General features: G+C 35.0%; 1 protein-coding gene across 21 annotated transcripts in view; it reads right to left on the minus strand.

Moving 5' to 3' along the window:
* The window catches only part of LARP1B (La ribonucleoprotein 1B), a 129978-nt gene that overhangs the window by 100617 nt on the left and 4211 nt on the right, over nt 1-25150 (minus strand). For 20 of the 21 annotated variants that reach the window (XR_013358810.1, XR_013358811.1, XR_013358813.1 and 17 more), the window contains exons 2-8: nt 19127-19185; nt 18649-18708; nt 16624-16798; nt 13331-13471; nt 8373-8516; nt 7972-8137; nt 4508-4652 (exon numbers count right to left, since the gene is read on the minus strand). Coding sequence is in view for 16 of the 21 variants with exons in the window: in XM_077861065.1 (XP_077717191.1) it covers nt 4508-4652; nt 7972-8137; nt 8373-8516; nt 13331-13471; nt 16624-16798; nt 18649-18690 (813 nt within the window). In the remaining 5 variants the exon portion in view is untranslated. The remainder of the gene's footprint in view (nt 1-4507; nt 4653-7971; nt 8138-8372; nt 8517-13330; nt 13472-16623; nt 16799-18648; nt 18709-19126; nt 19186-25150) is intronic. The other variant, XM_077861062.1, reaches the window with a different exon arrangement.

Below are 25150 nucleotides of genomic sequence, written 5' to 3' on the forward strand. Positions count from 1 at the left end.
TAATATATGCTTTTTTTTTTTTTTTTTTTTTTTAGAAAAAGGGCATTATAAGATATGTAGTATAACATGTACTAATCTCAGGAGAAATAACACATAAAAAGGAAGTAACACTGATTGTTACCAAGAAAAGCTTAACTAGTTCACTGTTTGGGAAAGATGAGAAGGAAATTTGTCACTACATACCCTCTGAATTTTAAATCACAGGGAATTTATTCCCTATTGAAAATGTTCAGGAAGAAAATAAAAGAGAACAGAACTGAATGTTGTGATTTGGACCTTCAAAACATCACACAAAAATTATATTTTATACAAAATTAAGAAAAAGACCTAGACAAAACAAGAGTTTTATTTAAACCAAACCATGATTATCTTGAACTCCTAAACAGTGAGTTATAGTATTCAATTACTATCTCTGGGGGAGCCTGGGTGGCTCAGTGGTTGAGTGTCTGCCTTCAGCTCAGGGCTGGGATCGAGTCCCACATCGGTCTCCTCACAGGGAGTCTGCTTCTCCCTTTACTTATGTTTCTTCCTCTCGGTCTCATGAATAAATAAATAAAATCTTAAAAAAAAAATTCTGGATACCTGAAGGCTTTTCTAATTATTAATTTAGGTCCTTTTCTTAGTGGTATTTATTACTATGAACAACCACCAATGTTAGAATATAAAGATAATGTATTCCTAGTTCCTGTCCTATGCCTCATACTAAAAGAAAAGATTTCCAAGTGCAAAGACTTAGAGATAAGACAGAGGCACACAGATTGAGGAACCATAGTCAGTCAATTTGGAAGATAGTTTCAGATGAGAATAGTATGAATAGCTTAAGAGCCTTATAAATATTACATTAATTACTTCTCTTAAGCCCTTATACTCTATTTTAAGTATAATTTGCCCTATTTTTACAATGAGAAAACAAGCATGAAAAAGTAACTTAGTTATACAACTGATTAGCTACAGATCAAGGATTAATTGAATATTAAAAAAAAAAAAAAGTCACGAATAGCTCTCAGCTGTGGAGCAAAAATCAAGAATGCAGTAAACTGGATCTACCATATGATCCAGCAATTCCACTTCTGTGTATACACCCAAAGAAAATGAAAACAGATTCTGGAGAGATATCTGCATGCCTACGTTTACTGCAACATTATTCACAGTAGCTAAGATAGGGAAACAAACTAAATGCCCAACAACAGATGAAGAGCGGCATGCAGGCATGCATGCAAGCATACACACATACACACACACACACACATCAGATATATCCATATATATCTATGTATCAGAATATTATTCAGCCATGAGATAGGAGAACATCTTGCCATTTGCAACATGGATGGACCTTATGGACATTATGCTAAATATGGTAAGTCAGAGGAAGACAAGTACTATATGATATCACTTATATGTGGAATCTTAAAAAGTTAAACTTAAAGAAAAAAAGTAAAATGGTGGTTACCAAGAAACAGCAGGTGGGGGGATAAGACTGATGTTTTTTAAGAGGACTAACTTGCGCCAAGTTGTGAATAATCCAAAGAGATTTCATGCACAGTACAATGACTACAGACAATACTGTATTATAATTATGTGATAAATATCACTATAATAGCAATCATTTAATGCTATATATATATCAATGTAAAAAACAAAAGCACATACAGGAAGCTGAAAATGGATGGGAAGAAACAGATTCAGTAAGATTGGATGTGTAGAAAACCTCAACCAAGGCAGATAGGGGTGTGAAATAAAATAGCTTCTTTTGAGGGTTTTTCAAGAAAGGAAAGACTTGAGCATATTAAAATACATATAACAAAAAGCTGATAGAATTGAAATGAAGATCCATAAAAAGGAGTCAACAATAGAAGGGCATCCTTGAAGACAAACAATAATAGCAAATTCTTATTTAGGGCTTACTATGTGTGCCAGATACTATATCATTACACATTTCATCTAGACAGCCCTATGAAGTATGTACTGTTACCATTTCCACTTTACCGAAGTCTCAGGACAATGCACAAAGTCACAAAACTACAAGGATGTGTATGCAGGTTCTCAAGTCCATGCTCTCAATATGCTTATATTTCAAAGCCCAATGAAACCTGACATTCTTAACAGAAAAATGACAACTTCCCCACTGTAACCAACAGTGGTGCAAAATGAATATTAAGTGAATGTAGACCTATGCTGTTCTAAATCACTGTGCTTGGGACGCCTGGGTGGCTCAGTGGTTGTGTGCCAGCCTTCAACTCAGGTCATGATCCTGGGATCCAGGATCGAGTCCCTCATTGGGCTCCCTGCGAGTAGCCTGCTTCTCCCTCTGCCTGTGTCTCTGCCTCTCTCTCTCTCTGTGTCTCTCATGAATAAATAAATGAATCGTTTAAAAAAAATAAATAAATAAATCACTGTGCTTATGTATTTCTGTATTTCATAGAAACACAGTAATTCTAACCATAATAGTAACACAAAAGTTCTTTTAAATATCTCATCCCTAATGCTTTAAGTTATAAGGAAACAGATAATCAATAACCTAAAACCTATGCCTGAGGACTTAATGGAAACACCAAAAGACCAAAAAAGCATACAATAATGAAATTACAACAGATTTCTAAAGAAATACAGAGTAGGGGAAATCAGTAACAAATTCACGAAAAATGACAACTGAGGTAGATTTTTGCTATAGGATGACAGAAGTAGTTAATAAACTCATTCTACTATGAATATAATAACATTTTTCTGAAGACTAAGCTTTGCAGGAAAAAACTAAGTTTTCTTCAAATTATAGTATAAAGAAACTTTTAGATGTTTTCTTTAAAATAAACAAATGTTATAATGGCAGTACTTGACGTAATTTCTTTCATAAGACAAAAACTCAATTACACATTAACAAATAGCAAATCACTAGTTTATATTGTTTTTGAAATCTTGAATCTTCCTGTAGTTAGTTTTTAAATCATGGAGCACATAGGTTTAAAAAAAATTGCTAGAAATCAAAGAAGTCTGTTAAAATAAAAATATGAGTCCAAACCTGGGAAAAAATATTTGTAAAATACAAAGGACTTGTATCCAGAGGAACTCTTACAATTATAAGAAAACAAACATGCCATTAAAAATAGGCAAAATATGTGGATCTTTTCAACAAAAAAAGGTACACCGAAGGTAATTAACACAGAAAAAAGATGCTCAGCATCATTATTCATTAGGGAAATGCAAATTAATACCATAATGAGGGACACCTGGGTGGCTCAGTGATTGGGCCTCTGCCTTCAGCTCAGGGCATGATCCTGGAGACTCCAGATCAAGTCCAACATCGGGCTCCCTGCATGGAGCCTGCTTCTCCCTCTGCCTATGTCTCTGCCTCTCTCTGTGTGTCCCCCATCAATAAATAAATAAAATCTTAAAAAAAAAAAAACACACACAATGAGAAACTACTACATATCTATTATTCCAAAAAACTGATAATACTAAGTGCTGATAAGGCTATATAACAAATGCAACTCATGCAAAATGGTCAAACCCACTTTGGATATCTTTCTTACAGTTAATATACTTAAATTAAAATACATGCCAGCAATCACAATCCTCAATATTTACCCAACAAAAATGGAAACATACACCATACAAAGACCTTTCTGCTTTACTCATAATCTCTAAAAACTGGAAACAATCTAAATGTATATCAACCAATGAATGGATAAACTGTGGTACATCCATACGGTAGAATACTAATCAACAATAAGAACGAACTACTGATAATGTACATGAATAAATCTCAAAAGCACTATGCTGAGAGAAAGAAATCAGAAATAAAAGTCAACAAACTACATACAAACATGTAACTATTTTTTTTTTGGAAAAAGCAAAACTAAAGGGACAAAAATCAGATCAGTGGTTTCAGGGGATATGTATGGGAAAAGGGATTGCTACACAGGGGCACAAGAATGTAGGTCCAGCAAAACTATAGTAAAAGGGCAAATTTGATTAAATGTATACAGGGAACAGAAAACCAAAAATGTTCAAAGCATTTCTACAACAGTGCAGACCAAAAAATTAATAAAAGCATTAGAATACAAGTGGAAAGACTATTTCAAATTAGCCTTTCTACAGCTCAGGAAAAATTCTCAAAATTTTAATGAATAGAAATATATGGTATTTTGCAGCAACCCAAGAAGACTAACGGACCTAGAAGATCCAAGTTTGAAGGATCAGGTTAAAAACAGGTGGAAACATCATTAATGAACACCATGAGGGGTTTTCCAAGGTTAGACATTTTTTTTTAATGAGGAAAAATTTTATTTATGCATTTATCATTTATAGTATCCTTAATTCTTTTGTGTACATGCTTTATAAAATGAAAAAAACCCATGAGATGTAGTCTAAGCCTTAGGCAACTACAGATGATTTTTGCATTTTGCCCTTAAGGTTTTTAATATACTTTTCAGAGCAGTTTTAGGTTCACCACAAAATTGAATGTAACTGTTTTGTTTTGTAACTGTTTTTGTAAACAAATAATTACCTCTAAAATGAGATTAAGGTTTGTAGTGAGAGCCTGAACACGGTGGAAACCAGCAATCAGGGAAATAGGCAAGAAACCTTGTTCATCCATCTTTCTCCTAAGAAAGAAGTCCCGCTCTAAATTTTCTATACTGAAGTAATATTCACTGAAAAAAAGAAACATAAACAAAAAGAAATGAACATAAGTTTAATTTATTTATTCAAAAGGATATAAAAATATCTATAGCTTCTATGTCAATGGCTTTAAAATTATTTTATTAATAAATAAAGATTATTTTAAAGATTAAGATTTAAATACATAAAGATTAAATACAACTGAGATATATAGGGTAAATACAAGAAGGAGCAAAACCCTACTGAGTTAATAATTTCTTATCCATGAGTAGCAAGAAATTTAGAATACTGATTCTCTTCCAAAAACCTAACATTAGGTAAAACTGATCTAAGTAGAAGTATAAAGAATTAACCAGCATTTTACTTTAAAATAATTCAGTAACTGATTTTTTTTAAATGAGTCAATTAAGTGAAAATTTTCATTAAAAGTTATTTTAACTAGCTTCACTTAAAAACTAAATAATGACTAAACACATCAACAGATTCCCTTCCAACTTTTTCCCTATCACTATGCAGAACATTAGTTTTGGAAGTATCCTTTGTCAAGTTTATGGAGTAGATTATTACAGTTTCTGTTTTGTTTTTCAAATTGATAGGGTACTGACACTGTTTACTATTTCTGAATCCTAGCAATCAGCACAATGCTGAGTAAAAAGTTAGTGACTACAGAAGCACAGATATACACACAATAAATTATATATTTGTAAGATCTCCCTTTTTCTTTGATGGAGAGAACTATAAAAGACATTAAGAATAAACAGAATATATGGCTAAACAGGAATATCTATTGTACTATGAGGTACATGGAGATAAAAATACAGAAAAAGGTTAAATACCTTAATCTTCTCTAGGAAAGTACTGTGAGAAATGTAAGTGAAAAAACTGCATAATCAATAACTACAAGTTCCAAGACACAAAGATAATACATATATATTTAATAATGGCATTTGAGAAACACATTTAAAATTACAGCCTCCATAAAGAATAATAATAGGATTCTAGAGAGACCAAGAGGACAAATGGGGGGAAATGCAGAAAAGAATACAAAAGAAATACATGACATCAATGATAATATGGCCTATGGGTTAATAATCCTATAATGCTTCCAAATCAAACAGTTTTCAAAGATCAGTGGCAAATCATGAGAAAGTACACCAGATCATATACTTTGGTGTTAATACTGGGTGACTAAAGATATCCTTGAAACATTTAGGTGAAATTCTAACTTTGAAGAAATAATCACCCATAAATGAGAAATGACTTTAAGCTACTTTTCACTGGGAGAAAAAAGTCTTAGTTTAGAAATGTAAATACGTTATTTCTTTATACTCAGATATTTATCCGACTATCAAAGCTCCCCTTAGATGAGTGAAATATTACTGACATCTCACTAACACCAGTAAATCATTTACTCATCTTAAACACTGAAGAAAAAAACATTCTGATTTTGTTATACCTAAAAAAAGCCCTTTTCACAGTGCCTGGCATGTGGTGGGCACATAATACATGTGTTCTATTTTTTGTGACACTTCAAAAATCCTGATTTTCACAGGCCTGACATAGGCACAAAATACATATGCTTAAATTCTAAATTTTCACAAATTATGACATTTAATTTAATCACAAATTAAAACTGTTCTTACACAAAACTTCTCAATCACCCTATTACCTACAGTATATATGTCTTTAAACTTCTAACGGGATACAAACTACTCATCTTTAAATCTGAATGCCAGAAGAGACTCTCCTGGCTAGAAATCATCAAGATCTTAAATTTTTAATATTCTGACACCAAAAATGATAAATTATCAATATATTTTTCAGTTAAATAATCTTAAAAACTCAATCATCCATAATAGTTTTAAGCGTCTTCAAAATATATTTAGCACAATTTTCCACAAATGCAAGAAAGTTTTTTACTAACTTCTCAAAGAGAAAAAATGTAAACCCTAATCAATGAGCCTACGAGAAACCTCAAAGATAACAAAGATAAAAAGCATGACTCCTCAAATCCAGAAGTCCACTAATCAAAGAATGATTAACAGTAAAGAGCCTTTCTAAACCTGCTGCTCTAACATCTGCCAAAAACCCTACTGCTAAAACAATAACCAAAAAAGGAGTCATGCCCAATGTTGTGTCTGACATTTTATTCAGTGTCCTAGGGGACATTATCATGTCCTACCTTAGAAGCTCTGGATTCTACACTGCATGATCAGAAACTTTGTCAACACTGAAGTAGCTCTGCTCCTCCCTCACTTGTATGAGCACACTGGAGGCCGATTATCCTGACATGGAGTTGCATATCCACTGTCAGGTCTCAGAAGGGACCTGGCAGTAAGAGTTACAAAAAAGACAGGAATAGTGGTTTGAAGTTGATAGCCACATGCCAGGCACTTTCTGCCCATAAAAAGGCCCTTTTCTTCAGTGTTTGCGTCAACTGTAACAGAAGAAGCAAGAACAAAATAAGCAAGCTGCTTCATATTGTATGTAAGCCAATCAAATCCACCAAGAAGGCATCCCAGGAAGATGCCTGGATGATGCTGATGAAAAAATTATTTTCTAGTAACAGAGTAGAGTCAGTTTTCTTTCTTAAATAAAGGCAGATGTTTTTAAGATGCTTATAACTCTTTCAAAACTAGGCTTTTTTGGCACTTTTTAAGAATAAAAAAAAGTCAAATTTCAGCAAACTGGTTATGCAAATCACTTGGGGACATTTTTTTCACCACTGTATAAACACACTATATAAATATGCAAAACATTCTGTACAATACTAATGTGTACAAGGGTTATTTTTTTCTTAAAGACAATAGAATATTCTAACTTCAACTTCAGTATTCAGAAGGCAACCATTATGAGTAGAGTAAAAAGTCTGAACTACAAAAGACGTAGTTCCCTTTCAATGTGTCACAAAGAAAACTTAGAATTCTGAAATCATTTGCTAAGAAAGTAAAATATATCACCATATTTTGCCATTTATGTTCACTTGCAAATTTCAATATAAATGTATATTTGCAAATAGGAAATCAGGCCTTGTTCAACTTCATATATATACATAATCGCAGTTTTATATTTACCCACTCATCTACTACCACGACAATATCCTTTCAACTAATATCCCTTAAACAGAGAAATACCTGAACAGTAGACAAAGCGGGCATCTTATATAACACAACATGAACCAATGTAAGTTTTTTTAAAATATTTCATATATTTTACTAACATTTTCTAGAAAACATATAACACGAAATTCTTCCAATTTTACTAATAAACAGCTTAGAAAATGCATTATAATGTATTCACTATCAATGATGTTAAAGTTTGATGTTACTATCCCATCTATGTCTGACTTACATTTGGCGTTTAATATACTCTTTAAGCAATGCTTCTTCCACAGGATACACCTGTACACCTGTACCATCATCATAGTAATACATCATACTGGTATTAAGTTCTGTTTGAAATGGCTGATCAGTCCTTTCACCATGTTCTCGATAACCATATGAGTAATCGAAGTTCACTTGATGTAAAGAAAAAAGAAAAATGATTAAAAATTAAAAAAAAAAAAAAAGAGAAATAGTCCGTATAAAGAAAAATCCAAAGTATTACAACGGATAACAAATAACACTATCTTTACTATCAGACCAAAAAAAAAAAAAAAATTAGTTAAAATATTATATGGAATAGGGGAAAATTAAAAGGACTTGCACACTTTTTCAAACTTCATCTAATTTAACAAAAAATTAATGTCCTACGTCGAGGATTTCCTCTGCCTCGTCCTCTTCCCCGTCCTCGGCCTCTTCCTCGGCCTCTAAAGGAACCTCGGATATTGCCACCCTCACTTCTCACACTGGAAACTTCATCTTGATCGTCTCTCTTTTCTCTATCACGCCTCCAACCTTTTAAAAACAAAATTATTTTTATACATTCCAATCTGCAACAGTGAATATCATGATTATTTTTATGAAAACATGGAAACTATCCCCTCCACACTTTGTAACTGGTTATTAGTAACCAGGCATTCTTCAGATAGATACAAATTTAAGAGATTTCATAGGAATTTGTCAAAATGTCCCCAGCATAAAAGAAGGCCTACAATAATATCGACATATAAAGAAGACATTCTAATAAGTAAAATAACATAATAAAAAGATAAAGAGGTCCTTTGTTAAAATGGTACTGTTGAAGATTCAAGGAGTTCTAAGACAACTGACTTTGCATTATACAAAAATTAAAAGTAACTTTTTATAAAATGTTTAAGGAACAGTTGCCTCAATTTAAATAAAAAACATTCCTTTTAAAGATAAAAGGAAATGAAAACACAGAACAAACTAGAAGAGGGGCACCTGGGTGGCTCAGTCAGTTAAGCGTCTGCCTTCAGCTCAGGTCATGATCTCAGGGTCCAGGAAACGAGCCCCCTGAGTCGGGCGTTCCCTCCCCCTCTGCCCCTTCCTCCTGCTTGTGATGGCACTCTCTCAAATAAAATCTTAAAAAATAATGGAAAATATCTGCAGTACAATATAGGAATTATATCCAGGATATATATATATATAATGCATTAGTGCACATACACACATAAACATAGTAACTCAATGGGAAAAAATGGCTAAAAGACAGGTACACAAACAGGTATGCAAATGGACCATAAATATAGAAAGTGGCATTCAGCCTCGGTGGTCATGAGAAATGAAAATTAAGACAGAGTATTAAGACAGGCCGACAAAATTTTAAAGTCCTATGATATCAAAGACTGACCAAGACAGAAAAAGGTTGAACACTGTATACCATTAGCAAGAGCAAAGCCAGGCACATCCACTTTGAAAAACAATTTGGAAAAATCAAATTCGAAGGTACATATATCTTAGAGACCAAGGTTTTTCAACCTTGGCACTGTTGACATTGTAAGCCAGATAGTGTAGGGAGATGGAGGATGTTTAGCATCATCCATGACCTCTACCCAAGAGATGCCAGTAGTGGGCACTCACCCCCCACCCACCAGTTGTGAAAACCAGTACTATCTCCAGACAATGCCAAATGCCCCCTTAAGGGGGAGAAGGGGGAATCACTTCCATTGAGAACCACTGCCCTAGATCCTCTTTAATGCGTATCTTAATATAGTCTTTTTCAAACACATCTGTCTCAACCCACAGGAAAGTCTTACTACTCTCTATGTTACACCCTAAAACACACAATTTTTTTTTTTTTTTGTAATTTAAACAGAATTGTTGGGGTGCCTAGATGGCTCAGTCAGTTGGGTGTCTCTGCCTTCAACTCAGGTCATGATCTCTGGGTTCTGGGGAAGAGCCCCACATCTGGCTTCTTGCTCAGCAGGAACTCTGCTGCTCTCTCTGCCCCTCTGCCCCTCCTCCCCCACTGCTTGTTCTCTCTCTCTGATAAATAAAATCTTAAAAATAAACACAATTGTCATGAAAAGCATATTCTGAGTGAAGCACTCTAGAGCCTATCAATTTCTTTAAAAACCTGATCATGACCCAGTACATCAATTGCATAATGCACTCATGGGCTGCAATCCGAAGAAATTACCCCAAAGAGTGTGAGGTTGAGTGTCTGCCTTTGGTTCAGGTCCTGATCTCAAGGTCCTGGGATCAATCCCCGCGTGGGGGAGATGGGGTGGTCCCTGCTCAGCAGGGAGTCTGCTTCTCCCTCTCCCTTTGCCCCTCATCACCTTGTGCTCTCTCTCATGCTCTCTCAAATAAATATTTTTTAAAAATAACAACCAGAAACAATCCAAATATCTACCAATAACAGATTTGATCAAATAGTGAAATATACATAAGCAGGGAAAAGGACTCACAACAATACAACCAACATGCATAAATCTAAGAAAATTAAAGTGAAAAAAATGAGTGCCAAAGAATATATTGATGACATCATACTGAATGGCAGTTTCAAGTAAAAATACTCAAAAACCAAACATTCACGTCTTTATTTCTGGGAAGAGAGGAAGTGGGATGAAATTGAAGAGGACACACAGGGAAGTTCAAGGGTAAAGGGCAATGGTAATATGCTTTTCTAAACTTGGTGCTAAGTTCCCAGCATTGATCAAGGTTCGTTACAACCTTCATGTTTTCTTACATGCCCAATATTTACTTTATTTTAAAGATTTTATTTATTTATTCATGAGAGACACAGAGAGAGAGAGAGAGAGAGAGAGGCAGAAACACAGGCAGAGGGAGAAGCAGGCGCCATACAGGGAGCCTGATGCGGAACTCGAACCTGGGACTCCTGGATCATGCCCTGAGCTGAAGGCAGGCGCCCAACCGCTGAGCCACCCAGGCATCCCATATTCCCAATATCTAGTAAGAAAAATCGTTAATTATAAATATATATTACTTTAATATAACAAAGTAATATATTTGAAAAACAAAGATACAAAGGTAAAAAATGTCAGTTTTTCTGTAGACAAGTTTCATAATTTTAAAGTCATATTTTGTGGACAACTGAACAAATATAACTAGATTTCAGATGATATTAGGGAATTACTGTTGATTTTCCTAGATGCTGCAACTTCTTAGGACATCAGTGCTGAAGTGTCATGTTTATCTGCAAGTTACTTTCAAATGATTCAACACATAGATGAGTTAAATATAGCAAAATTACCAACTCTAGGTAGTGGTTAAACAAGTATTCACTGTATAATTTCTTTCAACTTTTTGTGTGTTAAGTTTTTCATAATATAACTGGAAACTTTCAGGTGGTAGTATTATGTTTGTAATCTTTTTTTTTTAAGATTTTGTTTGTTTGTTTGTTTATTTATTTATTTATTTATTTATTTATTTGAGAGGGAGAGAGAGCACAGAAAAGAGGGAGAGAGCACAGAGAAGAGGAAGAAGCAGATTCCCCACTGAGCAGAGAGCCTGACATGGGGCTCAATTCCAGGAATCTAGGATCATACCTGAGCCAAAGGCAGACTGCTTAACCAACTGAGCCACCCAGGCACCCCTGTAACATTTCCTTAAGCTTCTCCATTCACAGGACAACATATACACTTTGAAAATTATCAGACCTAAGATTTCAGCAGAGACCTATAAAACCAAATGCCTATCTAATTGGTGTAACATATCCTACTGTCCTCCTCTGCTTTCTGAAATGTGAGAAATCCTGTTGACATAACATATCTGGGAAACGATCTTTAATTTTAAGTAATAACATTACATGTGAACGTAGTTTATACATGTATAATTTATAGCTCAGTAAAGTTGACTCTTTAATAAGAGTCACAAATAACCCATAAGAGGCTCTCATTAGCCAAATCTGGGATAATCTAAGCATCGAGCTAAAACCTCTCGGTAATGGATTATAATCCACTGAAAAAAATAAGCCATTAAGTCCACATTGATAATAAGGGAAGCCATTCCTTAGAGTGGAATGTCAACTAGTAAATATAGAAGTAATGATACAGTAAGAAAAATCAGCATTTGCAATGATTATGGTAATAACTAAATAAGACAAGAATCATCAATGGAAAAGTCATGTGGAAATCTGATGAAAAACTGGGTATTTCCAAAATTTCAAAGTCTCTCACACAAATTACACATTAATTATAAGGGAGAAAAAAGCATATCATAAAGAAACCTAGAGCACATCACTTTAATGAAGTGCTCAAAGTTAACTAATATCAGCAATAAGATAAACCAAGATCATGTGCATTTCCATGCACTGAGAAGAAAACCATTTAATTTCTGCAGTATTCCCACCAAAAATTCAAAACCCAAATCCATTCATGAAGAAACATCAAAAATCCCAAAGTGAGAATTATCTACCACCTGTCTCAAAGTCTTCAGGGGAAAAAAACAATGTCATAAAAGATGAAAACAGAAGAACTATTCCAGATTAATGGAGACTAAAGAGAACAAACGATTAAAGCAATGCATATCACATTAGATCCTGGAAAGGAGGGAGAAAAAAAAACTGAAAAGGACATTATGGGGAAAGTCAGCCTGTGAACAGTCATACCACATTACTGTTCTATATATACTCTAAAAGCATTTAGTGTTAAAAGGAGCACAGTGGGGACACCTGGGTGGGTCAGTCAGTTAAAGAGTCTGCCTTCCGCTCAGGTCATGATCCTAGGATCCTGGAATTGAGTCCCACATCAGGCACCCTGCTCCAAGAGGAGCCTTCTCCCTCTGCCTCTGTGTGTCTCTCATGAATAAATTTTAAAAATCTTTTTTTTGAGGTGCCTGGGTGGCTCAGTGATTGAGCATCTGCCATCAGTGCAGGGCATGATCCTGGAGCCCGGGATCAAGTCCTGCATCAGGCTCCTTAGGGGCAGCCTGTTTCTCCCTCTGCCTCTCTTTCTGTATCTCTCATAAATAAATCAATAAAATCTTTTATAAATAAATAAATAAATAAAAATCTTTACAAAATAAAAACTTTTTTTTAAAAGGGCTCAATGTCTGCAACTTATTCTCAAGTAGTTTGCACTTTACACAGTTATTAAAATTGTGAACATGGGGCAGCCCAGGTGGCTCAGTGGTTTGGCACCGCCTTCAGCCCAGAGCGTGATCCTGGAGTCCCAGGATCGAGTCCCACGTCGGGCTCCCTGCATGGAGCCTGCTTCTCCCTCTGCTTCTGTCTCTGTCTCTCTCTCTTATGAATAAATAAATAAAATCTTTAAAAATAAATAAATAAAATAAAATTATGAACATTAAGTTCTTTAGTGTCATTTTTCTCTTAGAAGGTAACTTACTTCGTGTATCATTTCTCCTATTATTATATGATGATTTATTTGCATCAGGTTGACATCTTGAGCTGTTCCGAGATCCTGGTCTTTCTTGACTGTCTGGTCTTACATCATCTAAGTGGAGTGGTACCCACTTGTGCTTATTAGCTTGAAGAAAACCAAATAAAATCATTTAATGACAATGTACAATTTTCATTAAAGCTTTGCAATTCTGAAAGGAAGCTAAATTTTAATTAAATGGAAGACATTGTCTGTCCTAAAAGGTTCTTGTAGAGAACCGAAATAACTTTCTTTTCACAGAGCTCCCTGATAAATTTGTCTGTGCAAATATTTATAAAATTCATGTGAAAAGCCAATTGATGGAATATCATTATTATTCTTTCACTTTCAAGCAAAATACCCACTCTTTTGTTTAATTCTGATGAATAAACAGTACATGCAATACACTACTCCTAACACTTGACTCTTACACTTTAAAATGGGGTATATCTACGACCCAGCAATTGTACTACTGGTTTATTTACCCCAAAGATACAAATGTAGTGATCTGAAGGGGGACCTGCACCCCAATGTTTATAGTAGCAATGTCCATAATAGCCAAACTGTGGAAAGAGCTCAGATGTCTAGAGCCATCGACAGATGACTAGATAAAGATGTGGTATATGCATATACAATCACTACTACTTAACCATCAAAAATAATGAAATCTTCCCATTTGTAACAACATGGATGGAACTAGAGAATATTATGCTAAGTGAAATAAATCAGAGAAAGACAATTTTCATATCATCTCACTCATGTGGAATTTAAGAAATAAAACAGAGGATCATAGAGGAAGAGAGGAAAAAAATAAAACAAGATGGAATCAGAGAGGGAGACAAACCATCAGAGACTCTTAATTATTGGAAACAAACTGAGGGTTGCTGGAGGGGCAGGTCATGAGGGGACAGAGTAACTAGGTGATGGACATTAAGGAAGAGGGCACATGATGTAATGAGCACTGGGTGTTAATATAAGACTGATGAATAACTGACCTCTACCTCTGAAAGTAATATGTTAATTAACTGAATTTAAATAAAATTCAAAAATAGAAAAAAGAATGGGGTATATCTGGTAGGACATTGCACTGTACACACTGAAAAAGGTTGGCTGATGATTCAAAACACTTTGGTTTTTTTTTTTTTAAGAAATTTATTTATTTATTCATGAGAGACAGACAGAGAGAGGCAGAGACACAAAGCAGGCTCCATGCGGGGAGCCCAATGCAGGACTTGATCCCTAGACTCCAGGATCAACGCCCTGAGCGTGAAGGCAGGCGCTCAACCACTGAGTCACTCAGGCATCCCATGTCTCAAAATGTTTAGTTTTCTACTCAATATATATTTATGACTAAAACAAGAAGACTCATGCGCAAAGGAAAAACTACCAAGGTAATTAAGGGAAAGGGAATTATCAGTATGCAACCACAGTACTGATTTCCTATAAATCCTACAAACTATGGTCGGACAAGAAAGAGAACATGAAAGAATCTGTGAGATTCTCTAGTACAAACAAGTCCTTCTTTTAAAGATAAAAAGAGGGATTCCTGGGTGGCTCAGTGGCTTAGAGCCGCCTTTGACCCAGGGTGTGATTCTGGAGTCCTGAGATCGAATTCCACATTGGGCTCCCTGCATGGAGCCTGCTTCTCCCTCTGCCTATGTCTCTGCCACTCTCTCTCTCTCTGTCTCTCATGAATAAATAAAATCTTAAAAAAAAAAGATAAAAAGATGTGTGCTCTAAGGAGAGTCAATTCATGACTCTTAAATTTATATATAAAAACCTGGATTTGGGGATGCCTGGCTGTCTCAATCAGTAGAACAGCAACTCTTGATCTTGGGGTTGTGAGTTCAAGACCCATATTGAGTGTAGAGATTACTTAAAAATAAAATTAAAAAATAAAACCAATCTTTCCTTCAGAGGTGCCTGGGTAACTCAGTAGTTGAGCATCTGCCTCTGCTCAGGGCATGATCCTGAAGTCCTGGGATTCAGTCCTGCATCAGGCCTCCCGCAGGGAGCCTGCTTCTCCTTCTGCCTATGTCTCTTGTTTCTTTCTTTCTGTCTCTCATAAAGAACATTTTTTAATTAATTAATTAATTAATTAAAAACTTGGGGGCAGCCCCAGTGGCTCATGGGCAGCCCTGGTGGCTCAGCGGTTTAGCGCCACCTTCAGTCCAGGGCGTGATCCTGGAGACCCGGGATCAAGTCCCATGTCAGGCTCCTTGCATGGAGCCTGCTTCTCCCTCTGCCTGTGTGTCTCTGTCTGCCTCTCTCTCTCTTGCTGTGTCTCTCATGAATAAATAAATTTAAAAAAAAAATACTTGGATTTTATTGTTGGCTGATCAGTTTTAACTGAAAGCAATTAAAGGGACACCTGGGTGGCTCAGTGGTTGGGCAGTTGCCTTCGGCTCAGGTCATGATTCCAGAGTCCCGGGATCAAGGGCTCTCTGCATGGAGCCTGCTTCTCCCCCTGCCTGTGTCTCTGCCTCTCTCTCTCTCTCTGTCTCTCATGAATAAATAGATAAAAATCTTAAAAAGAAAAAGAATATATCTAAAAAAAATTTTTTTAAAGAACATACCTATGCCCATCTCTCTACGTGCAACTTCATTCTATACTTACATAGAATACAAGTCAAATGCAAAAAAGGAAAGCCTAATAGTTCAAGAATGTTACAAAAGCAAATCAGTTACCATTGCAGATGGTATCCTGGAGAAATCTAATAAAATACCCATTGGTGACTAATAGGAACCAACTGATTAATTCTTCATTACTACAACTTTCTTCAAAAAATTAAAATCAAAATGAAGATAAATTGCCATTTGCAACAACAGGCATTATGCTAAGTGAAACAGTCAGAAAAATACAGTATAATCTTAATTACATGTGTAATCTAAAAGGGCAGAGTTCACAGAAACCGAAAGTAGACTGGTGGTTGCCAGGGGTGGGAGAAATGATATAGGTGGTCAAGAGGTACAACCTTCCAGTTATAAGACAAATAAGTTCTGGAGATGTAAATAATATACAGCATGATGACTATGTATTTGAAAGTTGCTAAGAGATAAGATCTTAAAAGTACTCATCATAAGAAAAAAAATTATGACTGGAAGAGGATAGATATTAACTAAAATTGTGAAAATCATTTCACAATTTATACATATATCAAACCATTGTGTTTGTGTATCTTAAACTATACAATGACATGTATCAATTATTTCTCAATAAAACTTCTGGGAAAAAAAAGCAAAGTTTTAGAGGAACTAACCTCTCTTTCGTTGATTACTTGACTGAGCCTCATCCTCACTGGCATTTTCACCAGGACCATCTAATTTTGTTTCCCGGCTTTCTTTGCTCTCACTGTTAATTCTCTTTTCAACCTTGTCTTCTCTTTCTTTTCTATTTTGTGGTTTCTTATTTCCTTGGCTGATGACACTGTGACACTGCAAAAAGTTTTTCTGAATGAAGTAATATCCATGAACATTTTCACTAACATATCCAAAAATTTGTGCTTAGTCAACCTTTTCTAAATACTGTAAAACAAATAACAACTTTTACCAAAAACTACTTTTCAAAAGATACTGTTAAAAGTCAAGCTACAGATTGGGAGAAAATATCTGCTAAGTATTTGATGAAGTACTTGGATCCCAAGTACATAATGCTGTGTCAAAATGCAGTAATAAGAAAACAACCCCATTTTTTAAAAAATGGGCTACAACTGAACAGACGCTTCAACAAATGATATATAGATAGCAAATGTAAATGGAAAGGTACTTGGCATCATTCATTAGTCAGAGAAATGCAAATTAAAACTACAGTGTGATAGCACCACACATCTAATAGAATTAGATTAAAAAACTAACTACACTGAATATTAGTGAAGCTGAGACACAACTGGAATTCTTATACACTGTTGGTGGGAATGAAGTTTAGTAGTTTCTGAAAAAGCTAAACAAATAGCTACCACACAATCCAGTCATTCTGTTCCTAGTTATTTACCCAAGAAAAAAGGACAGAATATATCCATGCAAAATTTTGTACACAAATGTTCATACAGCAGCTTCATTTTTAACAGCCAAAAATGAATACAAATATCCATTCATAGATGAACAAACAGCATTTCATTCATAAAATGAAATAATACTCAGCAGTCAATAAGGAATGAATTTCTGATACACATTAACGACATACATAAATCTCAAAGTATTCAAACTAAGTGAAAGCCAGGGGGAAAATTCATATTATAGGACTCCAGTTACATAAAATTTTAAGAAATGAAAATTAATTATAAGTAACACAAAGCATATCAGTGATTGCCTGGGTTGATGGGTGGAATATGACAGGGAGAATTATAATAAAGGAGTGTGAAGAAGCTTTTGAGGTAACGGTTAGGTCCATTATCGTGATTTTGGTGATGGTTTCACAGGTATACATAGGTCAAAACTTATCAAATTGTATACTTCATGTGCAGTTTATTATATGTTATTTATACACTAATTAAAGCTGTTTAAATATATTATCTACAACTACAAAGCAATACTGTACAAATTAAAAATAGGAAAGTGTAGTATCAAATGAAAAAATGTAACCAGATAACTATATATGGTAACCCTCCTCTTAAAAGCCCCTGATAGAGTATGTCAGAACCATCTTTTAGTTTCTTTCATAGTTTAAAAGTCCATTCATTGAACACTTGATTTGATATATACACATATAACATATATGTATATAATTAGCACTTCAATACATATTAAAAAGATTATATCAAAAAACATAGCAAATTCTGAAACAAAACAGGCTTCAAATTAGATTCATATTAAAAATTAATCTCTTTTGGGGTACCTGGGTGGCTCAGTCCACTGAGTACCCAACTCTTGATTTCAGCTCAGGTCATGATCTCATGGTAGTAGAATCAAGCATGCTTTAGGCTCTGAACTCAGCAAGGAATCTGCTTGAGAGTCTCTCTGTCCCTCCCCAACCTCCGTATATGGGAGGCTCTGTATCTCTCAAATAAATAAATCTTTAAAAAAATTAATCTCTTTAATTGTAAGCATTACATTAAGATAACAGCATGGCAATCACCCTTCCAAATGTAAGAACACCTCCTGAGAATACAATCAGATGAAGACAATGTGATAAATAAAACCAAGTATCTGAAAAATGGGTTCATAAGAAAAGTTCTCAGCACTTCTTTATTAATGTAATTCCCTAAATCTGAAGTAAAATAAATTCTGCATGTTGAAATGAGAATATTTTCCCTTTATTAAGAAAAAAGCCTTAAAGCAATACTCACTCCAGTGTTCACTAATTCACTTGGTGTTGGCCAATTCGCCATATCGCTGAAATCACTAGCCTAAGAAGTAATAAATAAGTGTTACATCTGCAAATTAGAAATCTTATGTAGAAAGAATATTTTCTAAAAGTGAAAGCAATTTTAAAAATTACCTACATACAATTATATGCAGGCATTTGCCAAATTAATTCAAAAGCTTCTCCAAATAACAGAACACTGAAATAACAATGCTTGGGTCTTATGATCCAACTTCAAGCACTATTTAATGAAGCTGACTACAGTGACTTACATAGGATAACGAAACAAATTAATATACACAGAATTTGACAAAGGCTACAACTCTCTAGTATATCGTATAACAACTTTAACCTAACATCAGTGATACAACTAAAAGAAAAGTACACAGTAATCTAAAAGTTTCTAACATATCAATTTTCAAAATCAATACAGCTAAGAAGTATTTCATGTAAAAACATACCTTGTTGGATTTCTTTGTCTTGAGTTTTCCTGCTTTTATAATTTTAGGGGAACTGAGCTCTAAAAACAACAACAACAACAACAAAAACCATGCAGAATTGGTCTTACAACCACTTAATTCAACATATTAACTATTATATCAATTTCAGTAAGCCAGTGTTGTCATCATTTCCAACAAAACTCAAAGTTCTGAGAGAAATTTTTAACAAGAAATCAACTATAATTCAAACATAGATTCAAATTGGTCTTCAGTGTTCAAATCAAAAGTAAGAAATATCAGTTTAAACTGCTTGACCAATCATTTCTCTCACAGAATACAACAGGAAAAAATCAGAAATATAACGTTTCAATACAGTAAAGTTAGGAACTCACTTTCCAAAGGGATACATTTTGCTATACAATTCATATATTGACATTCATCAAGGACAATCCAGACAATAAATCAGAAGACTTCAAACAAGGATAACATGTTTGACAATCATAATAGGTTGTATATAGGTAAAGTCATAAAAAATAAAAGTTTGTACAAAACTATCATAGTATTACCACGTGTCCCCATCTTATTTAAGACAGTAGTTGACAACAGAGACTGACTCTCTAAATCAAAACTTTACATTGTCTTTTAGTTTTTGGTTCATTACTTAGCAACTAGATGGTATATCACCTACTGAACATAATCTAAAGTAAATATTGAAAAGCAGAATAAACTTGGGATCTGTTATCTACAAAAAAACATAATAATCCAGCAAAAATGAACCCATAAAATCATGACATTGACCAATTCATAGAATGAAGCAATCTTTGAGTTAAAACTCAAAAGCGGGGCAGCCCCGTGGCACAGCGGCTTAGCGCCACCTGCAGCCTGGGGTCTGATCCTGGAGACCCAGGATTGAGTCCCATGTCGGGCTCCCTGCATGGAGCCTGCTTCTCTTTCTGCCTCTTTCTATGAATAAATAAATAAAATCTTAAAAAAAAAAAATCAAAAGCAGGGATCCCTGGGTGGCGCAGCGGTTTGGCGCCTGCCTTTGGCCCAGGGCGCGATCCTGGAGACCCGGGATCGAATCCCACGTCAGGCTCCCGGTGCATGGAGCCTGCTTCTCCCTCTGCCTGTGTCTCTGCCTCTCTCTCTCTCTCTCTCTGTGACTATCATAAATAAATTAAATTAAAAAAAATCAAAAGCAGATTTTTAAAAAGAATACTTATCTAAGGAAGAAGGATGGAGGATTAAGATGTTACCAGGGATGGACATACAAGGATCTGGAGTATTACAGTAATTCTATTCCTAAACCAGGATAACAAGTACCCAAATATTTCTTTCATTTTTCTTTATACTTAAAGTACACCTATATATGTGTAAGTGTATGCACATGTGTAAACGTGCATAAGGATAAACATTTCATTAAGAAAAATTAAATACAAGAATATGGGTAAATAGGGCATAAAATGGGGACAGGAAAAAATCTAATTTAATAGAGAACAGTATTTGCCTGAACATTATCTAGAATTTGAATGAATTATGTTCTACATATACTATTTACCTTTTATGAAAATCATACAATATAGGACATTTATGGGACTTTCCCTTCAACAAGGTGGAAAACATGTCCCAAAATACTGCTAAGTCAAGTAAATTAAGTATCTGGTAGTTACAAAATAAGCCTTATACAAAATATTTGATGTAATGTTAAGTAATAAGGGAGAGGGCACACAAGCAGATTTTATTTAGCTTTATTACAAATCAATTAGACATTAACAATCACAAAATTAAGGTCAGAAACTAAAGATAAAAAATTATTCTGACCACATAAAAATCAACTTTTTAACTTTGTTACTAAACGACACAATTAAGTTACTAACAAAATTTTTAAAGATACTTGAACATGATAGAAAATTAACCTCTTGATTTAAAAACCAATATGGTTCCATATTCTACTCAGACATGGATTATAACATCCAGCTAAAAGATAATAAATAAGTTGGGAAGGAATACTTATTTCTTTGCACATTTAGAAATTTTAAAATGAGATTTTGATTTCTACAAATTATTTTGGACTCAAAATCTTTAAGTTTTCTTTAAATTTTAATCCCTCAATTTATGTCCTGTAAAAAATCACTAAGCTGTACACCCTGAAACTAACATAGCATTAGTATGTCAACTATACTCAAAATACCATAATTTAAAAAAATACAAATGGGGCACCTGGGTGGTCCAGTGGTTGAGCATCTGCCTTTGGCTCGGGTCATAACCCGGGGTTCTGGGATCCAGTTCCGCATCAGGCTCCCTTTGGGGAAGCTGCTTCTCCTCCTGCCTATATCTCTGCCTCTCTGTGTCTCTCATGAATAAATATTTTTTAAAGTATTTTATTTATTCATGAGAGACAGAGAGAGAGAGAGACAGAGACACTGGCAGAGGGAGAAGCAGGCTCCACACATGGAGCCCAACGTGGGACTTGATCCCTGGACTCCAGGATCACGCCCTGGGCCAAAGGCAGATGCTTAACTGCTGAGCCACCCAGGCGTCCCTAAATAAAATCTTTAAAAGAAAAAAATACAAATGGCCAAACATAAAATGGCATTCAATTGCACTAGTAAAGAAATGTAAACTAAAACAAAATACTTTTTACCTATTATATTGACAAAAGAGAATGCTAAGTATTGGCCAGTCTACAAAGAAATGGACGTTTCTCAGGGCAACTTGGATGGCTCAGTGGGTTAAGTGTCTTCCTTTGGCTCAGGTCTTGATTCCAGTGTCCTGGAAAATCTAGCCCAGTGGGGAGCCTTCTCCTTCTGCCCCTCCCCCTGCTTGTGCTTGCTCTAACTCTGTCAAATAAAATCTTAAAAAAAAAAAAAAAAAGAAGGAGGAGGAGGAAATGGACATTTCTCTCATGCTGTCGTTAAAAGTGTAAAATAGCATACTCTTCCCAGGATAATCTGTCATTTAAAATACATATAACTTTTAATAATGCAATTCTATTTCTGGGAAATTACCTGGGAAGCAAGACAAAGTACAAAGATGTCTGTATAAAATGAAAGAAGCCCATCAGGTTTTAAAAAATAGTTTACAAAAATAGGACCGGTAAAACAAGCCTAAGAATGGTAATTTTAACTAAGAGTTTCCCATGTTTCAACTAAAATGGAGGAAATTGACCTGGATATTTATAGAGAAAACCTAAGACTGAAAACGCAAGCCAGTCTAGAAAATTAAAAAGTTAAAATTAAAATATATTATGCATACATTGTTTTCCAAATAGGTAAAACCTAAGAAATAAATTTAAACTGCTAATGGCTTCAAACATATACCTAAGTATACATGAACAGTACGTAATCTTCATATTTCTATTTTTCAAATAGCACTAGTGAGACACTAGACTAGTGCAACTTTTTGAGTAATATTCCAGTATCTTTAAATCGTTATTCTTTAACTCTGGGAATCTATAAGCTATAACCTGTAAACCTCAACTGATATGGAAAACTATCCATTTTAAGGTCTTAGACACAGGAAACAATAACTGCAACACTATTATCTAGTCAGGTAGATGCAACATCTTCAATTGTTAACAGTGATTTATTGTGCACAGTTAGGATCAAAATCCCTCGTTATTCAAACTGTGATACGTCAATCAGGATCACTGACATCATCTATGAACTTACTAAAAATACAGAATATCAAGTCCTACAGAATCAGATCTGCATTTGAACAAGACCCAAAGTGGAGGGACGCCTGGGTGGCTCAGCGGTTGAGCATCTGCCTTGGCTTAGGCCATGATTCCGGAGTCCCAGCCCGGCATCCCAGCCCAGGATCGAGTTCCACCTCTCAGCCTCTCTCTGCCTCTCTCCCTGTCTCTCTCATGAATAAATAAAATCTTAAAAAAAAAAAAAAAAAAAAAAAAACCAAAGTGGATTCCTAAATGCATTAAAATTTGAGAGTCACTAGTATAATCTCTTCTCTTTAAAGACTGACTCTATGTCTAACACCTTAAGATGTCTGTTACAGCAAGATGACATTTGGTTATAATTTTTTTAAAGCCAGATTTTTTTTATCAAATTAATAAAGTCCACAAATTGAGTACCATTTAAATGAAAGCCATTGCTGTGGACAATATACAAACAAGAAGACAGCTTTTGCCTCAAAGAACATTACAAACTGGAAGAAGAGATAAAAAATGAGAATATGTAATCCCAGTACAAGACACTGAAGGATAATTTCTGTGAGAGATATGGAATATTAAGGGAGAGCAGCTTAGAGAGGTCAAGAAGACTACATAAAGGAGTCAGCATTTGAATTTGTTTTTCAAGGATAAACAGAATTAAAACAAAGGGAATGATGATGAGCAAAACCTTAACAGGCAAGAAAACATAAGGCATTTAATCCAAAACAAAGAGTACACAGAAGGGTACATAAACAAAAAGAAGCAAAAGGCTAGAAAACTAGGGTAAGACGGGACACATTACAGGTTCCCTCCCAATTTAAGTATTCTCTTAAACCAATGTGTAGGATATTTAAATAGTTGGGGGGGGGGGGGCGTGCAACGACACAGGGACAATTTTACTTTAATTTTCATAACTATAATCTTTAGCAAAGTTTTAATTAAGCAAATGTACTGATAATTACCAATATTTCACATAATTTTATATTTAAGGGAGAAATATAGTAAAATGCCATTTTGCTACAGTGAGTGCTTTTAAAAAAACTACTTCTTATTACTCTAAAAGTGAGAGAATCAACTTGTACAGTCACTTTAGAGAGCAAATTGTCAAGTAATACCCTATAACCTAACAATTCCAATTTTCATCATCTATCCTAGAGAAAGTCCGACATATCCACAAGAGGTATGTAATTTTTAAAGTAGGTTCCATGCTTGGTGAGGGGCTTGAACTCAGTACCTCAAGATCTACCACCTGAGCCAGTCAGGGGTCCCCAAACTCAGTTATTGTAAAGAGAAAAAAACAATAGGGTCAATCAACTTTCAATCAACTTTAAATGAAAAAATGGAGGATGATATTAAGTTCTAAACACATTTGCAATACACTATGTTTGAAAGTAACTATATAGAAAGGTCTGAAATATATATTCAGTAAACAAGTAGCACCACTTATCTCTTTTCTTTAAGATTTTATTTATTTATTCATGAGAGACAGAGAGAGAGAGGCAGAGACATAGGCAGAGAGAGAAGCAGGCCCCATTCAGGGAGCCCGATGTGGGACTCGATCCCAGGACTCCAGGAGCATGCCCTGCGCCAGAGGCAGGCACTCAACTGCTGAGCCACCCAGGGGTCCCTGATTATCACTTTTCTTGAAGACATCTATAGTTCTGTTTTTACAAGGAGAATGTATTTATGTATCATTTACATAACTTATTTAAAATGTTTTTAGGGTAATAATAAAGCTTATTTGTGGTTTCTGGGAAGCAGACTTTAAGAAAAAGTCGAAAAAAAAAAAGAAAAGACAAGAGCTGAGGAGGTCAGAGAAGATCAAGGATGAAAAACATGGGAAAAAATCGGTGTATAGAATGTCTTCACGGAGTAAAAATGCTGAAATTATATTAGACAGCTGAATTTTGATATGCTGAATGCAGCCATAACTACTGGTAAAAAAATCAATAAATCCCATATTGTGGGGCACCTGTGTGGCTCAGTGGTTGAGCAACTTTTTGGCTCAGGGTGTGATCCCAGGATCCAGGATCAAGTCCCACATCAGAGGGAGCTTGCTTCTCCTTCTGCCTATGTCTCTGCTTCTCTGTGTCTCTCATGACTAAATAAAAATCTTTTAAAAAAATAAAAACACAAAATTGCATATTGTGATTTTAATGCAGGTCTCCAACAAAACAATTGAACTACTTTAAACAAGGACAGGACAGACAGCAGGACAATCCTTTCTGGTCTCTTGACTGAATTCAACACTGTTGTGACACTGTTCTAGGCCTCCTGGATAAGCCAGGCTCCGGTTGAAAAGAAGGCCTTATCTAGTTTAAGAGGAAGAGCTATACATAAGCCAAAACGATCCTACAAGTGGAATAAGGTGTCTC

The sequence above is a fragment of the Canis aureus genome, chromosome 20 (assembly GCF_053574225.1).
Source record: "Canis aureus isolate CA01 chromosome 20, VMU_Caureus_v.1.0, whole genome shotgun sequence".
NCBI lineage: Eukaryota > Metazoa > Chordata > Mammalia > Carnivora > Canidae > Canis > Canis aureus.